The 22,490-nt window shown below is 38.5% G+C and overlaps 2 protein-coding genes across 3 annotated transcripts in view; both read right to left on the minus strand.

Moving 5' to 3' along the window:
• LOC139458529 (beta-1,4-galactosyltransferase 4-like) overlaps positions 1-22,490 on the minus strand; it is a 72,342-nt gene that overhangs the window by 33,721 nt on the left and 16,131 nt on the right. The gene's annotated exons all lie outside the window — the stretch shown is intronic.
• LOC139470999 (beta-1,4-N-acetylgalactosaminyltransferase bre-4-like) overlaps positions 1-22,490 on the minus strand; it is a 37,939-nt gene that overhangs the window by 5,838 nt on the left and 9,611 nt on the right. The window contains exons 2-6 of one of the 2 annotated variants that reach the window (XR_011653816.1): positions 19,641-19,893; positions 12,094-12,329; positions 10,893-11,077; positions 9,422-9,547; positions 8,617-9,190 (exon numbers count right to left, since the gene is read on the minus strand). Coding sequence is in view for 1 of the 2 variants with exons in the window: in XM_071253310.1 (XP_071109411.1) it covers positions 9,086-9,190; positions 9,422-9,547; positions 10,893-11,077; positions 12,094-12,329; positions 19,641-19,893 (905 nt within the window). In the remaining variant the exon portion in view is untranslated. The remainder of the gene's footprint in view (positions 1-8,616; positions 9,191-9,421; positions 9,548-10,892; positions 11,078-12,093; positions 12,330-19,640; positions 19,894-22,490) is intronic. The other variant, XM_071253310.1, reaches the window with a different exon arrangement.

Here is a 22,490-nt window from a genome sequence, read left to right on the forward strand (position 1 = left end):
TTTCCCTCTGTACAGTATACAGTACCTGGTATTATTTACATTATTCCCCTCTGTACATTATATAGTGCCTGGTATTACTGAACAGTATATAGTACCTAGTATTGCTGACATAATTCCCCTCTGTACATTATATAGTACCTGGTATTACTGACATTATTCCCCTCTGTACATTATATAGTGCCTGGTATTACTGACATTATACCCCTCTGTACATTTTATTTCAACTAGTATTGCTGACATTATTCCCCTCTGAACAGTATATAGTACCTGGTATTTCTGACATTATTCACCTCTGTACATTATATAGTACCTGGTATTACTGCACATTATATAGTACCTGGTATTGCTGCCATTATTCCCAAATGTACATTATATAGTGTCTGGTATTTCTGACATTATTCCCCTCTGTACAGCATATAGTATAACGTACTTGGTATTGCTGACACCATTCCCCTCAGTACAGTATATAGTACCTGGTATTGCAGACATTATTCCCCTGTGTATAGTATAACGTACCTGGTATTGCAGATATTATTCCCCTATGTGTAGTATAACGTACTTGGTATTGCAGACATTATTCCCCTGTGTATAGTATAACATACCTGGCATTGCAGATATTAATCCCCTGTGTGTAGTATAACGTACTTGGTATTGCAGACATTATTCCCCTGTGTATAGTATAACATACCTGGCATTGCAGATATTAATCCCCTGTGTGTAGTATAACGTACCTGGTATTGCTGACATTATTTCTCTCTGTACAGTATATAGTACCCGGTATTACTGACATTTTTCCCTTCTCTAAAGTATATAGTACCTCGTATTACCTCTGTAAAGTATATAGTACCTGGTATTTCTGACACCATTCCCCTCAGTGCAGTATATAGTACCTGGGATTGCTGACATAATTCCCCTCTGTACAGTATATAGTACCTGGTATTGCTATAATTATTCCCCTCTGTACATTTTATTTCAACTAGTATAGCTGACATTATTCCCCTCTGAACAGTATATAGTACCTGGTACTGCTGACATTATCCCCCTCTGTACAGTATATAGTACCTGGTATTGCTGACATTATTCCCCTCAGTGCAGTTTATAGTACCTGGTATTGCTGACATAATTCCCCTCTGTACATTATAAAGTACACATTATTACTGACATTATTCCCCTCTGTACATTATATAGTACCTGGTATTACTGACATTATTCCCCTCTGTACATTTAATTTCAACTAGTGTTTATAACATTACTCCCCTCTGTGCAGTATATAGTACCTGGTATTGCTGACACCATTCCCCTCAGTGCAGTATATAGTACCTGGTATTGCTGACATAATTCCCCTCTGTACATTATATAGTGCCTGGTATTACTGACATTATTCCCGTCTGTACATTTTATTTCAACTAGTATTGCTGACATTATTCCCCTCTGAACAGTATATATTACCTGGTATTGCTGACATTATTCCCCTCTGTACAGTATATAGTACCTGGTATTGCTGACACCATTCCCCTCAGTGCAGTATATAGCACATAGTATTGCTGACATAATTCCCCTCTGTACATTATATAGTACCTGGTATTTCTGACATCATTCCCCTCTGTACATTATATAGTACCTTGTATTACTGCACTTTATATAGTACCTGGTATTGCTGACATAATTCCCCTCTGTACATTATATAGTACCTGGTATTAATGACATTATTACCCTCTGTACATTATATAGTGCCTGGTATTACTGACTTTATTCCCCTCTGTACATTTTATTTCAACTCGTATTGCTGACATTATTCCCCTCTGAACAGTATAAAGTACCTGGTATTTCTGACATTATTCCCCTCTGTACAGTATATAATACCTGGTATTGCTGACACCATTCCCCTCAGTGCAGTATATAGCACATGGTATTGCTGACATAATTCCCCTCTGTACATTATATAGTACCTGGTATTTCTGACATCATTCCCCTCTGTACATTATATAGTACCTTGTATTACTGCACATTATATAGTACCTGGTATTGCTGACATAATTCCCCTCTGTACATTATATAGTACCTGGTATTGCTGACATTATTCCCCTCTGAACAGTATATAGTACCTGGTATTGCTGACACCATTCCCCTCTGTACAGTATATAGTACCAGGTATTGCTGAAATTTTTCCCCCCTGTCCATTATATAGTACCTGGTATTGCTGACATAATTCCCCTCTGTACATTATATAGTGCCTGGTATTGATGTACGTTATTCCCCTCTGTACATTATATAGTACCTTGTATTACTGACACTGTTCCCCTATATACAGTATAGTACCTGATATTGCTGACATTATTCCCCTCAGTACATTTTATAGTACCTGATATTTCTGACATTATTCCCCTCAGTACATTATATAGTACTTGGTATTACTGTACATTACATATTACCTGGTTTTACTGATACTATTCCCCTCTTTACAGTATATAGTACATGGGACTACTGAAATTTTTCCCTTCTGTACATTATGTAGTAACTGGTATTGCTGTACGTTATTCCCCTCTGTACATTATATAGTACCTGGTATTACTGACACTGTTCCCCTCTATACAGTATAGTACCTGATATTGCTGACATTATTCCCCTCAGTACATTATATAGTACCTGGTATTACTGACATTATTCCCCTCTGTACATTATATAGTACCTGGTATTACTGTACATTATATAGTACCTGGTTTTACTGATACTATTCCCCTCTTTACAGTATATAGTACATGGAACTACTGACATTTGTCCCCTCTGTACACTATATAGTACCTGTTATTGTTGTACATTATTCCCCTTTGGAAAGTATATAGTACTTGGTATTGCTGACACGGTTCCCCTGTCGAGAGTATATAGTACCTGGTATTGCTGACACTGTTCCCCTCTGGACATTATATAGTACCTGGTATTACTGCACATTATATAGTACCTGATATTACTGACACTATTCACCTTTGTACAGAATATAGTACCTGGTATTGCTGACATTATTCCCTTCTGTACATTATAGAGTACCTGGTATTAATGACACTGTTCCCGTCTGTACAGTATAGTACCTGGTATTGCTGTACGTTATTCTCCTCTGTACAGTTTATAGTACCTGGTATTGCTGTACGTATTTCCCCCTGTACATTATATAGTACCTGGTATTGCTGACATAATTCCCCTCTGTACATTATATAGTGCCTGGTATTACTGACATTATTCCCTTCTGTACATTTTATTTCAACTAGTATTGCTGACATTATTCCCCTCTGAACAGTATATATTACCTGGTATTGCTGACACCATTCCCCTTTGTACATTATATAGTACCTGGTATTGCTGACATTATTCCCATTGTACATTTTATTTCAACTAGTATAGCTCACATTAATCCCCTCTGAACAGTATATAGTACCTGGTACTGCTGACATTATTCCCCTCTGTACAGTATATAGTACCTGGTATTGCTGACACCATTCCCCTCAGTGCAGTATATAGCACATGGTATTGCTGACATAATTCCCCTCTGTACGTTATATAGTACCTGGTATTTCTGACATCATTCCCCTCTGTACATTATATAGTACCTTGTATTACTGCACATTATATAGTACCTGGTATTGCTGACATAATTCCCCTCTGTACATTAAATAGTACCTGGTATTAATGACATTATTACCCTCTGTACATTATATAGTGCCTGGTATTACTGACATTATTCCCCTCTGAACAGTATATAGTACCTGGTATTGCAATCATTATTCCCCTCTGTACAGTATATAGTACCTGGTATTGCTGACACCATTCCCCTCAGTGCAGTATATAATACCTGGTTTTGCTTACATTATTCTCCTCTTTACAGTAAATAGTACCTCATAATACGGATATGATTCCCCATTCCACATTATATTGCAGATGGTATTGCAGACATTATTCCCCTGTGTATAGTATAACGTACCTAGTATTGCAGACATTAATCCCCTGTGTATAGTATAACGTACCCGGTATTGCAGACATTATTCCCCTGTGAATAGTATAACGTACCTAGTGTTGCAGACATTAATCCCCTGTGTATAGTATAACGTACCTGGTATTGCAGACATTATTCCCCTGTGTATAGTATAACGTACCTAGTATTGCAGACATTAATCCCCTGTGTATAGTATAACGTACCCGGTATTGCAGACATTATTCCCCTGTGTATAGTATAACGTACCTAGTGTTGCAGACATTAATCCCCTGTGTTTAGTATAACGTACCTGGTATTGCAGATATTATTCCCCTGTGTGTAGTATGACGTACCTGGTATTGTAGACATTATTCCCCTGTGTATAGTATAACGTACCTGGTATTGCAGATATTAATCCCCTGTGTGTAGTATAACGTACCTGGTATTGCTGATATTATTTCTCTCTGTACAGTATATAGTACCCGGTATTACTGACATTTTTCCCTTCTCTACAGCATACAGTACCTGGTATTACTGTAGTGTATATAGTACCTGGTATTACTGACAATATTCCACTCTGTACAGTATATAGTACCTGGTATTACTGACATTATTCCCCTCTGTACATTATATAGTACCTGGTATTTCTGACATCATTCCCCTCTGTACATTATATAGTACCTGGTATTACTGCACATTATATAGTACCTGGTATTGCTGACATAATTCCCCTCTGTACATTAAATAGTACCTGGTATTAATGACATTATTACCCTCTGTACATTATATAGTGCCTGGTATTACTGACATTATTCCCCTCTGAACAGTATATAGTACCTGGTATTGCAAACATTATTCCCCTCTGTACAGTATATAGTACCTGGTATTGCTGACACCATTCCCCTCAGTGCAGTATATAATACCTGGTTTTGCTTACATTATTCTCCTCTTTACAGTAAATAGTACCTCATAATACGGATATGATTCCCCTTTCCACATTATATTGCAGATGGTATTGCAGACATTATTCCCCTGTGTATAGTATAACGTACCTAGTATTGCAGACATTAATCCCCTGTGTATAGTATAACGTACCCGGTATTGCAGACATTATTCCCCTGTGAATAGTATAACGTACCTAGTGTTGCAGACATTAATCCCCTGTGTATAGTATAACGTACCTGGTATTGCAGACATTATTCCCCTGTGTATAGTATAACGTACCTAGTATTGCAGACATTAATCCCCTGTGTATAGTATAACGTACCCGGTATTGCAGACATTATTCCCCTGTGTATAGTATAACGTACCTAGTGTTGCAGACATTAATCCCCTGTGTTTAGTATAACGTACCTGGTATTGCAGATATTATTCCCCTGTGTGTAGTATGACGTACCTGGTATTGTAGACATTATTCCCCTGTGTATAGTATAACGTACCTGGTATTGCAGATATTAATCCCCTGTGTGTAGTATAACGTACCTGGTATTGCTGATATTATTTCTCTCTGTACAGTATATAGTACCCGGTATTACTGACATTTTTCCCTTCTCTACAGCATACAGTACCTGGTATTACTGTAGTGTATATAGTACCTGGTATTACTGACAATATTCCACTCTGTACAGTATATAGTACCTGGTATTACTGACATTATTCCCCTCTGTACATTATATAGTACCTGGTATTTCTGACATCATTCCCCTCTGTACATTATATAGTACCTTGTATTACTGCACATTATATAGTACCTGGTATTGCTGACATAATTCCCCTCTGTACATTAAATAGTACCTGGTATTAATGACATTATTACCCTCTGTACATTATATAGTGCCTGGTATTACTGACATTATTCCCCTCTGAACAGTATATAGTACCTGGTATTGCAAACATTATTCCCCTCTGTACAGTATATAGTACCTGGTATTGCTGACACCATTCCCCTCAGTGCAGTATATAATACCTGGTTTTGCTTACATTATTCTCCTCTTTACAGTAAATAGTACCTCATAATACGGATATGATTCCCCTTTCCACATTATATTGCAGATGGTATTGCAGACATTATTCCCCTGTGTATAGTATAACGTACCTAGTATTGCAGACATTAATCCCCTGTGTATAGTATAACGTACCCGGTATTGCAGACATTATTCCCCTGTGAATAGTATAACGTACCTAATGTTGCAGACATTAATCCCCTGTGTATAGTATAACGTACCCGGTATTGCAGACATTATTCCCCTGTGTATAGTATAACGTACCTAGTATTGCAGACATTATTCCCCTGTGTATAGTATAACGTACCTAGTGTTGCAGACATTAATCCCCTGTGTTTAGTATAACGTACCTGGTATTGCAGATATTATTCCCCTGTGTGTAGTATGACGTACCTGGTATTGTAGACATTATTCCCCTGTGTATAGTATAACGTACCTGGTATTGCAGATATTAATCCCCTGTGTGTAGTATAACGTACCTGGTATTGCTGATATTATTTCTCTCTGTACAGTATATAGTACCCGGTATTACTGACATTTTTCCCTTCTCTACAGCATACAGTACCTGGTATTACTGTAGTGTATATAGTACCTGGTATTACTGACAATATTCCACTCTGTACAGTATATAGTACCCGGTATTACTGACATTTTTCCCTTCTCTACAGCATACAGTACCTGGTATTACTGTAGTGTATATAGTACCTGGTATTACTGACAATATTCCACTCTGAACAGTATATAGTACCTGGTATTACTGACATTATTCCCCTCTGTACATTATATAGTACCTGGTATTACTGACACTGTTCCCCTATATACAGTATAGTACCTGATATTGCTGACATTATTCCCCTCAGTACATTATATAGTACCTGGTATTACTGACACTATTCCCCTCTGTACATTATATAGTACCTGGTATTACTGTACATTATATAGTACCTGGTTTTACTGATACTATTCCCCTCTTTACAGTATATAGTACATGGAACTACTGACATTTTTCCCCTCTGTACACTATATAGTACCTGGTATTGTTGTACATTATTCCCCTTTGGAAAGTATATAGTACTTGGTATTGCTGACACGGTTCCCCTGTCGAGAGTATATAGTACCTGGTATTGCTGACACTGTTCCCCTCTGGACATTATATAGTACCTGGTATTACTGCACATTATATAGTACCTGATATTACTGACACTATTCACCTCTGTACAGCATATAGTACCTGGTATTGCTGACATTATTCCCTTCTGTACATTATAGAGTACCTGGTATTAATGACACTGTTCCCGTCTGTACAGTATAGTACCTGGTATTGTTGTACGTTATTCCCCTCTGTACAGTTTGTAGTACCTGGTATTGCTGTACGTATTTCCCCCTGTACATTATATAGTACCTGGTATTGCTGACATAATTCCCCTCTGTACATTATATAGTGCCTGGTATTACTGACATTATTCCCGTCTGTACATTTTATTTCAACTAGTATTGCTGACATTATTCCCTTTTGTACATTATATAGTACCTGGTATTGCTGACACCATTCCCATTGTACATTTTATTTCAACTAGTATAGCTCACATTAATCCCCTCTGAACAGTATATAGTACCTGGTACTGCTGACATTATTCCCCTCTGTACAGTATATAGTACCTGGTATTGCTGACACCATTCCCCTCAGTGCAGTATATAGCACATGGTATTGCTGACATAATTCCCCTCTGTACATTATATAGTACCTGGTATTTCTGACATCATTCCCCTCTGTACATTATATAGTACCTTGTATTACTGCACATTATATAGTACCTGGTATTGCTGACATAATTCCCCTCTGTACATTATATAGTACCTGATATTACTGCACATTATATAGTACATGGTATTACTGTACATTATATAGTACCTGGTATTGCTGACATTATTCCCCACTGTACATTATATGTGTCTGGTATTTCTGACATTATTCTCCTCTGTACAGTATATAGTACCTGGTATTGCTGACTTTATTCCCCTCTCTACAGTATATAGTACTTGGTATTGCTGACATTATTCCCCTCTGTACAAAATATAGTACCTGGTATTGCTGACATTATTCCCCTCTGTACAGTATAGTACCTGGTATCACTGTACATTATTTCCCTCTGTACAGTATACAGTACTTGGTATTACTTACATTATTCCACTCTGGACAGTATATAGTACCTGGTATTACTGTACATTATTCCCCATCTGGGCAGTATATAGTACCTGGTATTGCTGACACTGTTCCCCATCTGGGCAGTATATAGTACCTGGTATTCCTGACACTGTTCCCCTCTGGACAGTATATAGTACCTGATATTGCTGACACTGTTCCCCTCTGGACAGTATATGGTACCTGGTATTGCTGACACTGTTCCCCTCTGGACAGTATATAGTACCTGGTATTGCTGTACATTATTCCCCTCTGGACAGTATATAGTACCTGGTATTACTCTACATTATTCCACTCTGGACAGTATATAGTACCTGGTATTACTGTACATTATTCCCCTCTGGACAGTATATAGTACCTGGTATTGCTGTACATTATTCCCCTCTGGACAGTATATCGTACCTGGTATTACTGTACATTATTCCCCTCTGGACAGTATATAGTACCTGGTACTGCTGACACTGTTCCCCTCTGGACACTATATAGTACCTGGTATTACAGTACATTATTCCCCTCTGGACAGTATATAGTACCTGGTATTACTGACACTGTTCCCCTTTGGACAGTATATAGTACCTGGAACTGCTGACATTATTCCCCTCTGGACAATATATAGTACCTGGTATTGCTGACACTTTTCCCCTTTGGACAGTATATAGTACCTGGTATTGCTGACATTATTCCCCTCTGTACAGTACATAGTACCTGGTATTGCTGACATTATTCCACTCTGGACAGTATATAGTACCTGGTACTGCTGACACTGTTCCCCTCTGGACAGTATATAGTACCTGGTATTGCTGACATTATTCCCCTCTGGACAGTATATAGTACCTGGTATTGCTGTACAGTATATAGTACCTGGTATTGCAGTACAGTATATAGTACCTTTGATTGCTGTACAGTATATAGTACCTGGTACTGCTGACACTGTTCCCCCTGTCCTCGGTGTGGTACACGGCCTTGTATCTCCCTATCTCACTGGGATAACGGGATATCATGTAGTTCTTATATGCCAGTCTGGAAGGTAAAGGTTTCATATGAGACTAATGAAGGCGGGTGGGTCATTTGTTGTCCATTCTTACAGTTACATGTTGATTTGGAAATGATTGTTTACGTCTGTGTGTACATGTGGCTTGCTGTCTTCTGCCTGTACTACGAGTATATGTGGAGTGTGTCTTGTTTGTATTATCTGGTTTTATACCTACTATTTTAGAGCGACATCATGGACTGGTTGGTATGGACGCATACCTGCTCAACAAGTCGTCGTCCTCTCCGCCCCAGCCGAAATAGAGGTTGGAGTGTCCGTTGATGTCCATGTAAATATCCTTCGACATCGCCATGACACCACCAGCATAGGCATGAAAGCCACCACCACTGAAATGAATGCTGCTTCATAATATCTTCAATGCATTGTGGGTATAACAGTTAGGCAAGACGCAGGCATCCCCATTTGCACCAACTCTGCTCCTGAACTTGCTTATCTTTTTTTCTATGCAAGCAAGCAATTTCTTCTCGGACTCCCAAAGTCAAAAGTTTTCGTTTAACCTGAGGTATATCGATGATCTCTTATTGTGTAGTAATCATTAAATAGACATTTCTCTGCCATGGATTTACCCACCATATTTAGATCTATGCATTAAGATTCAGAGTGACACTCTCCACAAAACAGTATGACTAGAGGGATGACTTCAACTTTACAATAGTCAATTTTTCTTTAATGTCAAGCAATATTCCAGCAGCTCCAGCCTTTGGTGTCTACATTTCAAAACCTTTGAGGTCTTCCCACTAAGATTTCAAAGAGCGCCTTACGACACTTACTCAAGTGACACTTACTCAAAGTTACAACATCAAAGGCATTAATAGCGGTTTATAGAATATATTTGAAGTACATTTCAAAATAAGTACGCATCAGTGACAAACATAATGCCAGATGCAATTACCTATTATGACTTGTACTATATGTTCAGGTGTTTTTTACAGGTGAACAATTGATTGACTTGTCTTGGCATGTGTTTGTGACGCGTGCAACCGGTGGGGCAGGATACACTCATCTTGTCGCGACTCCTGGTATCATCATTATTTGATAAATATTAACAAACACATACTCATGACAGAGTGGGACTCGTACAGTCGACTGAGCTTCCAAGAGATTCCAAGTTCTTATGAATATGGAAAGACACAGACTCTACAGTTATGTTTGTCACACACATTAATGTTTCTGATTGTGGCACCACACGTCTAGGTAGGAACCTACTTGTCAAGTTTGCTGTTGGACACAGCCATGTGTCTGGGTGTGGCACCACACGTCTAAGTAGGAACCTACTTGTCAAGTTTGCTGTTGGACACAGCCATATGACTGGGCGTGGCACCACACGTCTAGATGGGAACCTACTTCTCAAGTTTGCTGTTGGACAAGGCCATATGTCTGAGCGTGGCACCACACGTCTAGGGTCTGGGCTAGATAAGGTGGGAACCTACTTGTCAAGTTTGCTGTTGGATACAGCCATATGTCTGGGCGTGGCACCACACATCTAGGGTCTAGGCTAGTTTAGGTGGGAACCTACTTGTCAAGTTTGCTGTTGGACACAGCCATATGTCTGGGCGTGGCACCACACGTCTAGGTGGGAACCTTCTTGTCAAGTTTGCTGTTGGACAAGGCCATATGTCTGAGTGTGGCACCACACGTTTAGGATCTGGGCTAGTTTAGGTGGGAACCTACTTGTCAAGTTTGCTGTTGGACACAGCCATATGTCTGGGCGTGGCACCACATCGGTAGAGGTTGTGGTCTGTCACCGGCAAGAGATCCACATCGTGGAAGATAAAGCAGGTAAAGTTGTAAGTCTTGAGAGCCTCCACAAAGCCGATGTTCATCAGGAGGGCTCTGTTAAACGTCACGTTGGGCAGCTACAGCAGAAAGGTGCGTGCGTATTTAGGGGCCATTATAAATCTGTATGATCGTATGAAAGCTACAGTAGAATAGTAGATGTTTTTATGTGGGCTAAAGTAACAATATGGACTATGGGACGCTTGTGTAACACATCAGGTATAATACACTGGGTATAATATGGTGGGTGTAATGCAGGGGCAAAATACCTTAAGTATAATACATGCACTAGGTATAATATATTCGGTATAATACTCTCCATAATAATGTGTTCGATATAGTACGCAGGGTATAATACGAAATGTACTGAGTATAATATAATCAATATAATATTCTTGGTATAATATACAGGATATACTACGCAATGTAGAATCAGATAAGTATAACAAAATGGGTATAATACACTGTCTATAATGCTGTTGTTATAATAGAGTACGAATAATACACGATGTATAATACAATGTATATAAAACGTGTTAAGACTGTAATACACTTGGTATAACATAGAAGGTTGGACACACTGGATTTAACAGAATGTGTGTAACACAACGTGTATGTTACAGTGGGAACATTACAGTGGGTCGTATGATACACTGAGTATAATATAGTAGGTATGATACACTGAGTATAATATACTAGGTATAATACACTGAGTATGATATACTAGGTATGATACACTGAGTATAATATACTAGGTATGATACACTGAGTATGATACACTAGGTATGATACACTGAGTATAACATACTAGGTTTGATACACTCAGTATGATATACTAGGTATGATACACTGAGTATACTAGGTATGATACACTGAATATACTAGGTATGATACACTGAGTATGATATACTAGGTATGATACACTGAGTATAATATACTAGGTACGATACACTGAGTATGATACACTAGGTATGATACAGTGGGTATAAAACACGCAGTACAAATCTCTGCATAAAATACTCTGGGCAAACAAGGACGAAGATGTGAATGATTGAACAATTGACAAAATTGAAAAGTGAAGGCCCTGACGTCTCACCGGCTCTACAACAAATATTGCGAAGTCTGCCTGCTGACGGACCAGGAAGGGGATGAGGTGATTGAGGAGCACCACAAGGTGGCGCTGTCTGTTCCTGTATGCCACAATGACAGCTGTCTTAGTTCGAGACACACACTCCGGGGGCTTGTAGTGTCCCCCCGGACGGAATGAGTTGATAAACGTCCGACTCAGATGGAGCAGATCGGTTGGGCGTTCATCTACTTGAGTTTCTCCAACTGCAACGAAAGTACGCTCATGTCACAAAACAGACGGAATGCGGGTCCCTGGATGCAGAGATAATGGTATATTAATAACAGCGACAAAACCCTACGTGAAAAGTCAGCGTACCCTGCACAGTCTGTAGAGCCTGCCACAGACACGTGGCTGGGCAAGGCAAGTGTTCACTGAATATCAATATCTACCATCAAATGTGGACATATGTTGAAACATCTACCGAGACGTGGCGGAAATGAGTTAGGACACCCACCTGAAAGTGGTGATGTCTTCGGACATAAGTTAGGACATCCACATAAAAGTAGCGATGTCTTGGGACATAAGTTAGGACACCCACCTGAAAGGGGCGATGTCTTCAGACATAAGTTAGGACATCCACCTGAAAGGGGCGATGTCTTGGGACATAAGTTAGGACACCCACCTGAAAGGGGTGATGTCTTGGGACATAAGTTAGGACATCCACCTAAAAGGGGTGATGTCTTGGGATATAAGTTACGACATCCACCTAAAAGGGGTGATGTCTTGGGACATAATTTCACTGGACAAAATATCATCCATTCCAAAAAATCCAAAACTTGGAAATACCACCATTCCAATTGGAAATATGACCATTCCAATATTTGGAAAGGTCATATTTCCAAGCTTGGATTTGTTTGGATTTGTTTGGAAATGTTTGGAAATGTTTGGAAATGTTTGGATATGTTTGGATACAACATGTCATAATCATATCTGTTAAAAGTTGTACAACTTTTGACCTTATGTGAGATTAGTAATGACATGAAAGTAAATAATTAAGAGTATTTTGGCACTATGTACCACGAAAAGACCAAATCATGAGCAAATTTAACTAAAAGAAATTCTGTCATTTAAAGTGGCTACTCTTTATATTTTTATTTCTTATCTTACTTGTCTATAATCATATGACACTGACTTTGAACTTTGAACAATTAAACAAATATTTTGTTTTCCCATACCGACTTACGGTTGTCGTAGAACAAAGACCGTTTCGAGAATATAGAGGGCCTCATTATTATAATTTGAACTAATATACATATGTTCATAATAGTACTAGGTATAAATGAATTTTGATAAGTGTTCGTACAAGAATATGAACTTCGAATTATCTCGGAATTATGCGCAACACATAGGGCTGAAAATTTTATAATTGCTCAGGAACTATCTGACGGTAATTCAAAACAGGGAACAAGATTTCGTCAAATGAATCATTGAGCCAGGAATGCAACTATTTAAATGCTGACAAAATGAATAAACATATCTGGAACAGAGTAGACTGTTCATGTGGACAATTATATGCTACGTCTATTGCCAATGAAGTTTATCACCCCATGTTATAGCATTTGTTTCATATAAAAGATAGAAACCAAATAAATGGTACAATTAGTTGTTATTAATTAGCTCTACCTCTGTGACATATCACACAACTAAATGTGAATATGTTTATCAAATAATCAATTACAGTAATTAACCTAGTGTCCTTATTTATACACAATTTAATTACGTATTGGGGTACAATATATAATACACATATACACGGAATGATTTCTTATTTTGTCAATTTAATCATAACCCAAATCATACAAATCAAAGTGTGAAAGTAGTGACTAACTTTATGATCAAGGGTATAAATACTCAATTGTATCTATTAATCCTAATAGTATAACAATAAACCCTGTATATATACTGAGCATATTTAGATACATCCGGATCTACGACCGCAGCCAGATAATCAACAAGGAAAGTATATTAGATTGAATTACAAATGTGCTATCACTTAAACAAAATTTTCCGTTATCCACGTAAGCCTAAACCTGGGAGAAATAAAGTTTTGTTCTGTTCTGAAGACGCCGTCATGATTAGTTGGCGCAAGTCTAGACTGTCCAATCAACGTGAATATACACACCGTGATGTTACTTGACCAGTTGATGACACCTGTCAAACTCAAAGTGCCCCTGGTCCTCCACCCACCATGTGCAATACTTTAGCGTACTTGATTGTTTAATTTGCAGTTATATCACTGTTAGGCTGAGTGATGAGAGAATACATTTTGTTGTTTTTGTTAACGATCGTTTCCATTTTCAACGTGGTAACCTTATAAGTGACTAACTTTTTTATCATGATGAAATGAAACATATTAAAATAATCAGAGGGACTGACGATCGCATTTTTCGCATAAATGTCAAGCTCACATTAATTTCATGATTTACTGAAGATAGATTTGAACATTTCTGAGCAACGATCATGTTTGGGTAAGGGAAGTAATCTTGTCTCCGCTTGCAGTTGGATTCAGTTCCGAAATCGCAGCTTGACTGTTCGGTACGGCCGAAAAGCGGCATCCATGTTGTTCACGCTCCGCTGATCACTGTATTCTGCTTATGAGCCGGGATTCGCATGAAACACGGGTGTCAAAACAAATATATTTACCAATTATACGGACGGTCAATTAGCCAGTCCAAGAGACAATACCCTGGTTCTACCACCTTTAGGTGTAATTACATCGCATGCCCCTGATTCACGGTTCGTCTGATCTCCCGTCATTAAACCACGATGTTTATTTACCTGGAGCCTCCGACAGCGCCGACTTCCTGTGTACATGTACGTACATGGCAATAAATGGTTTGACAGTTGTTTGACGGAATCAATCAATAATTATTGACACGGTGATGTAATTAAAATTTGTCACTATTCACAACTCCTATTTTTATTTTTCTATTGTTCAGCTGTATTTTCGACCAGTGTTATATGTATAAAAAATCTTCTCTTGTATTTATAAACCAAACCTAAAAACGTTATATAAGAACAATTTTGTTTTTAAACCGTAAGTTTTCTATTTAAACAACCATGCAAGTAAGATTTCTGCCGTAATATTACTTTAGTCACTCCACACATTACACATCTTATATGCCGCAAACGCAGCGAATGTAATGCTACTACGTCACAGCTGCCTCGGTAATTAAGGGCTGGAATGTTTTTGTGAAGGCACTTAGAGCAGACGAATTCCCCCCCTCGGTGTACAATGACGGTCGCTAACCATATATGTGTATTTTTACTGTTTTGGGCTTGATTTGATTGTCCTTTGGTGAAAACAAATGTTTCAATTGTGAAAGCCAATCCTTTTCCCCTGAATGTTAAAAGACAGCTGACTTCGTTTTTGTCTGAAATATCAACGTTTGGAGTCGTTTATATATTCGGAAATCCATATTATGGTTAATATTTATAATATGATATGGACAATGGTAAAATTCATTATCACAGTTTAAGTGCTATTCACAAATGTATGTAAATCTACTTCGTGATGAATGAAGCATGGCAATAAATGTATGCATCTGATTCTTCATTTGTTCTGTATTCTTTGACGAGAATGAGTTTCGTTAATGATGATCACTCTCAAAGATGTTTTGATAAGAGGATAGGACTTTAACTGGAGAATATTTATGAAAAATATATATATAAGTATAGGCGGTCTGTGCACATGTGGTGAAACTGATACCTCATTGATTTGCTAATCGGGACTTGGAAATCATAGTCTGTCATTAAATTGATTTTAAAATATATGGTTTTGACTGTAGTACGTCCTGACATCATAATATTATGTTGTAAACAACTTATCTTATCTTATCTTATGTTAAGTAAAACAATTATTGATAACTTCCTGAATTACAATTGTTCAATGAACAGAATTATTCACAGCTCTGGTGTGAGACAACAATAAATTAGATTTTACCAAAGATTGTCCATTTTATGATCTTAGGCACATGTCGGCGCACTTACATGTGAGCCGTCTAGACGACTGTCTGTTTTGTAATTAAATGGCTGCTGCCATCCAGCCGAATACTTAATCTTGAGACCTATTAGTTGTCTCTCCAGAAAACCACTAGCCAAACCTAAAATCCTACATCCCTCAAACAAAATTGACAGATCAATTACAAAACTCCAAACAGGACACACTAACCTAAATAACCACCTAAAAAAACTTAAAAGGCACACCACAGGCAACTGCCCCCACTGCAAACAACCCGAAACCACAGAACACACACTCATCCACTGCACCCACTACAAAACACACAGAACCACACTACAAACCACCCTCAATGTAAATAAGGTCCCTACTCTAGATGAAATACTAAACCCTCAAAATAAACTAGAAAACTTCAAGGCCCTAGGCGTATTCCTAATCAAAACAGACCTAATTAAGCGCATCTAAAAACTAATTAATATACCAATCCAAAATCCAATAAACATACAAACACCCACCTCACCCGGCTCCCTTAGTTCCCTCCTCCACCCACCTCGGCATTTATTCCAAATTTAAAAATTCAAAAAATTCAATATAATTAAGCAACCCCTAAAATCCCCCTCTTTGGTTGCACACACCACTTTCACCCTTTTCGGAATACACTAAATGGTATGGCCAGGCCCGTGTGCGAAATACGCTACAGTCGGAAAGCGCACGTTAAATCTTTTATATCAGTCAGTCAGTCAGTTGTCTCATAATTAACCAAAACATTAGCCCAAGAAACCAAACTCTAGCTCGCAAACACCCCTTACTCACCCCAATATCCCAAAGAATAACTAACTACCTCAATGAACACCAAACTCAAAATCTTAAACAAAACTGCAAAAAAATCAAATATCTTCACCCTTAAACTCAAAATACCCAAAATAGATACAACGCTAGCTAACCAAATAAATAAAGAAACCGACTCAAACATAGCTAAAACCACCACACTTGCATACATACACGAAAATTGGCCAAATGGGTGTCACATATACACTGACGGATCTTCAGACCCCATCTCCAACCACACAGGCTTCGGAGTCCATACCACACAACCAGTTATATCCACACAATCTTACCGACTCCCTAACAACCAATCTATATTCACGGCCGAACTTATGGGCATGGCCTCAGCCCTGCATAACCAACAATCTAATAACAACAATAAAATCCTAATTCTCACCGACTCCCTTAGTGGACTACAAGCCCTCCAAAACTAAAATATCCCAAAACGACCTAAATTAATAAACCAAATACTTAAAAGCTCCAACGACCTAACAAAAGCAGGCAAACAAATGACCTTCTTGTGGATCCCCGCCCATGTAGGAATTTACGGCAACGAAAGCGCCGATAAAGCAGCTAAATCATCTCTTAAAATACCAGAAATAAGCCTAAACCTACCCATCACAAAATCAGAAATTAAAAGTGTAAACAAACAAAAAATAACCCCAAAATGGCGTAATCAATATCAAAACTCAAATAGCCAAATCAACAAAGTGCTCAGAAAACCACTAGCCAAACCTAAAATCCTACATCCCTCTGAAAAAATACTAAAAACCACCCCAAACTAATAAATCAAATACTCAATAGCTCAAACAACTTAACTAGGGCAGTTCATTTGGACCCCCGCCCACGTAGGTATCTTTGGAAATGAAAAGGCAGATTAAACAGCAAAATTATCCCTTTAACTCCCAGAAATAAGCTTAAACTTACCCAGCTCAAAATCAGAAATCAAAAGTCTCATTTAACAAAAAATCAACAAAAAATGGCAAAATATATACCAAAACTTAAATAGCCAAAATCAGGAAAGTACTAAAAAAAACCTAAATAAACCAAAAATACTACACCCATCCAAAAAAATCGACAGAATAAATACTAAACTACAAACAGGCCACACCAAACTAAATAATCACTGTAAAATAGCTAATCTACACACAACAGGAAACTGCCCACATTGCAAACAACAAGAAACACCAGAACACGTACTCATTCACTGCACACGCTACCAAAACACACCGAACAACACTACAGACCACCCTACATCTTAAAACCGGAATTACACTAGAATCAATCCTAAATCCACAAAATAAATTAGAAAAATTCAAAGCCTTAGGTTTATACCTAATTAAAACAGGACTAATTAGTCGCATTTAAACCCCAAATAAAATCATAAAACCAAAACTACCTTATCTAACAACCACCCAACACACACAGCTCCCTTAGTTCGTCCCCCACCCACTCTTGGCATTCTTTCCAAATCTCAAAATTTCAAAATTACTATATAAGCAACCCCTAAAGCCCCTAATTCATTGTCTTTTTATTGTTCAAATTACTGATAAAACATATTTTAACTTGTTCCTTCTAACCATATTTCCAAACAATTCCAAACCATTCCAAACCATTCCAAGTCATTCCAAACATTTCCAATGTTGGAAATATGTTTGGAAATGTTGCCATTCCAATTTTGGATTTTTTGGAAAGATCGATCTTTCCAAGCTTTGGAAAGTTTGGAATGATCGATCTTTCCAAAGCATTCCAACGTTCATTCCAAATTGGAATGGACGCTATTTGGTCTTGAGTAAGTTACGACATCTACATAAAAGTAGCGATGTCTTGGGACATAAGTTAGGACATCCATCTAAAAGGGGTGATGTCTTGGGACATAAGTGAGGACATCCACCTGAAAGGGGTGATGTCTTGGGACATAAGTTAGGACATCCACCTAAAAGGGGTGATGTCTTGGAACATAGTTAGAACATCCATCTGAAAGGTGTGATGTCTTCGGACATAAGATAGGACACCCATCTATAAGGGGTGATGTCTTGGGACATAAGTTAGGACATCCAACATATAAGGGGTGATGTCTTGGGACATAAGATAGAACATCCAACTGAAAGGGGTGATGTCTTGGGACATAGTTAGGACACCCACCTGAAAGGGGTGATGTCTTCGGACATAGTTATGACATCCACCTAAAAGGGGTGATGTCTTGGGACATAAGTGAGGACATCCACCTAAAAGGGGTGATGCCTTCGGACATAGCTAGGACATCCACCTGAAAGGAGCGATGTCTTGGGACATAAGTTAGGACATCCACCTGAAAGGGGTGATGTCTTGGGACATAAGTGAGGACATCCACATAAAAATAGCTATGTCTTGGGACATAAGTTAGGACATCTACCTAAAAGGGATGATGTCTTGGGACATAAGTTAAGACACACACCTAAAAGGGGTGATGTCTTGGGACATAAGTTAGGACATCCACTTAGAAGGGGTGATGTATTGGGACATAAGTTAGGACACCCACCTAAAAGGGGTGTATGTCTTCGGACATAGCTAGGACACCAACCTAAAGAGGTGATGTCTTGGGACATAATTTAGGACATGCACCATATAAGGGGTGATGTCTTTGGACATAAGTTAGGACACCCACCTAAAAGGGGTGATGTCTTGGGACATACGTTAGGACATCCACCTAAAAGGGGTGATGTCTTGGGACATAAGTTTGGACACCCACCTAAAAGGGGTGATGTCTTGGGACATAAGCCGGGCGTTCTGATATCTCCAACCCTCTGCTTGAAGTCGGGATCCTCGGGAACAAATAGTGGAGCAGTCATAATCTTGACTGGGATCTGTCCAGGGTGTCGAAGCTTGAGCAGGACCATGCTGACACCGCCGTTCAGGAGGATGACGATGACCAACAGTGAAACAAGCATCAGGTATCTTGTTTTGACAGGTCCAACTTTACCAACTTGGAGCATTTTGAGAACCTGGACATTACAAAAGTGAAGAAAGTGAAAAAGATTACGTTCTTACCGACACATTTATTGATCACGTTCTCGTGGTACTATCATAGACCTACTATATAACCAACATGTCTATTCACCACGTTCTCATGACACTATGGTAGAATTACTATATAACCAACATTTGTACTGTCAACGGCCACAAGAACCTACTTTATTACTCACATATCTATGGGCAATCCCTCTTGACTCTATAACACACCAACTTTATTACTCACATATCTATTGGGCAATCCCTCTTCACTCTATAACATACTCACTGTATAACTCACATATCTATTGGGCAAACCCTCTTGACTCTATAACATACCCACTGTATAACTCACATATCTATTGGGCAATGCCTCTTGACTCTACAACATACCTACTGTATAACTCACAAATCTATTGGGCAATCCCTCTTGACTCTATAACATACCCACTGTATAACTTACATATCTATTGGGTAATCCCTCTTAACTCTATAGCGTACCTATTTTATTACTCGCATATCTAGTGACCAGGGTCGAATGACTATTATATTTCTACTTCATTACTCGCATACCTGTTGATCAGAGTCGAACGATTATGATATTCCTACTTCATTACTCACATATCTGCTGACCAGGGTCGAATGACTCTGTGATTTATCATACCTCCATGTTAAAATGATTAGATTTGATAGGTCCACGGAAGACATTTCTCAGCGGGGCAATAAATCTACCCCGCCACGAGCAAGTCTGCATGTGGATATCTAGTATGTAACTAACATATCTATTATCAGCGACCTCATGACAATATGATCAACCTACTTTACTGCTCACATTCACCAGTTACTCATGACACTATGATAGACCTACTTTATTACTAACACATCTAGTGACCTGGGTCTCATGACACTATGATAGACTTACTTTATTACTAACATATCTGGTGACTTGGGTCTCATGACACTATGATAGACCTACGTTATGACCAACATATCTAGTGACCTGGGTCTAATGACACTATGATAGACCTACTTTATTACTAACATATCTAGTGACCTGGATATCATGATGCTATGATAGACCTACTTTATGACTAACATATCTGGTGACCTGGGTCTCATGACACTATGATAGACCTACCTAACTGCTAACATATACAGTGACCTGAGTCTCATGACACAATGATAGACCTACTTTATTTCTTACATATCTAGTAACCTTGGTCTCATGACGCTATGATAGACCTACTTTATTACTAACATATGAAGTGACCTGGGTCTCATGACACTATGATATACCTACCTAACTGCTAACATATACAGTGACCTGGGTCTCATGACACCATGATAGACCTACTTTATTACTAACATATCTAGTGACCTGGGTCTCATGATACTATGATAGATCTACCTTATGACTAACATATCTAGTGACCTGGGTCGCATGATTCTATGACAGACACACTTTATTACTAACATATCTAGTGACCTTGGTCTCATGACACCATGATAGACCAACTTTATGACCAACATATCTAGTGACCTTGGTCTCATGACACTATGATAGACCTACTTTATTTCTTACATATCTAGTAACCTTGGTCTCATGACACTATAATAGACCTACTTTATTACTAACATATGTAGTGACCTGGATCTCATGACACTATGATAGACCTACGTTATGACCAACATATCTAGTGACCAGGGGCTAATGACACTATGAGAGACTTACTTTATTACTAACATATCTAGTGAACTGGATATCATGATACCATGATAGACCTACTTTATGACCAACATATCTGGTGACCTGGGTCTCAAGACACTATGATAGACCTACTTTATGACCAACATATCTAGTGACCTGGGTCTCATGACACAATGATAGACCATTTTTTATGACCAACATAACTAGTGACCTGGGTCTCATGACACAATGATAGACCTACTTTATGACCAACATATCTAGTAACCTGGGTCTCATGATACTATGATAGACCTACCTTACTGCTATCATATACAGTGACTTGGGTCTTATGACGCTATGATAGACATACTTTATTACTAACATATCTAGACACTATGATAGACCTACTTTATTACTAGCATATATAGTGACCTGGGTCTCATGACACTGTGATATTCCTGTTTATGTCACATATATCTAGTGGCCAGGGTCGAATTACTCTGTGATATTCCTACTTCATTACTAACATATCTAGTGACCAGGGTCTAATGACTCCATGACCTCCTGTTTTCATTACTCACATATCTGCTGACCAGGTTTGAATGACACTATGATTTATCATACCTTCATGTTAAAATGATTAGATTTGATTGGTCCACGGAAGACATTTCTCAGCGGGGCAATAAATCTCTTATACCCCGCCACGAGCAAGTCTGCATGTGGATACCTACTAATTAACATATCTATTATAACCGACCTCATGGCAATATGATCAACCTACTGTACTGCTCACATTGACCAGTGGGAAACTGTATGCCCATATGGTCACACACCATCATATACTGTATGCCCATATGATCACACACCATGGGATACTGTATGCCCATATGGTCACACATCATC

This window comes from Haliotis cracherodii, unplaced genomic scaffold (genome assembly GCF_022045235.1).
Source record: "Haliotis cracherodii isolate W230 unplaced genomic scaffold, xgHalCrac1.p SCAF_1, whole genome shotgun sequence".
Taxonomy (NCBI): domain Eukaryota; kingdom Metazoa; phylum Mollusca; class Gastropoda; order Lepetellida; family Haliotidae; genus Haliotis; species Haliotis cracherodii.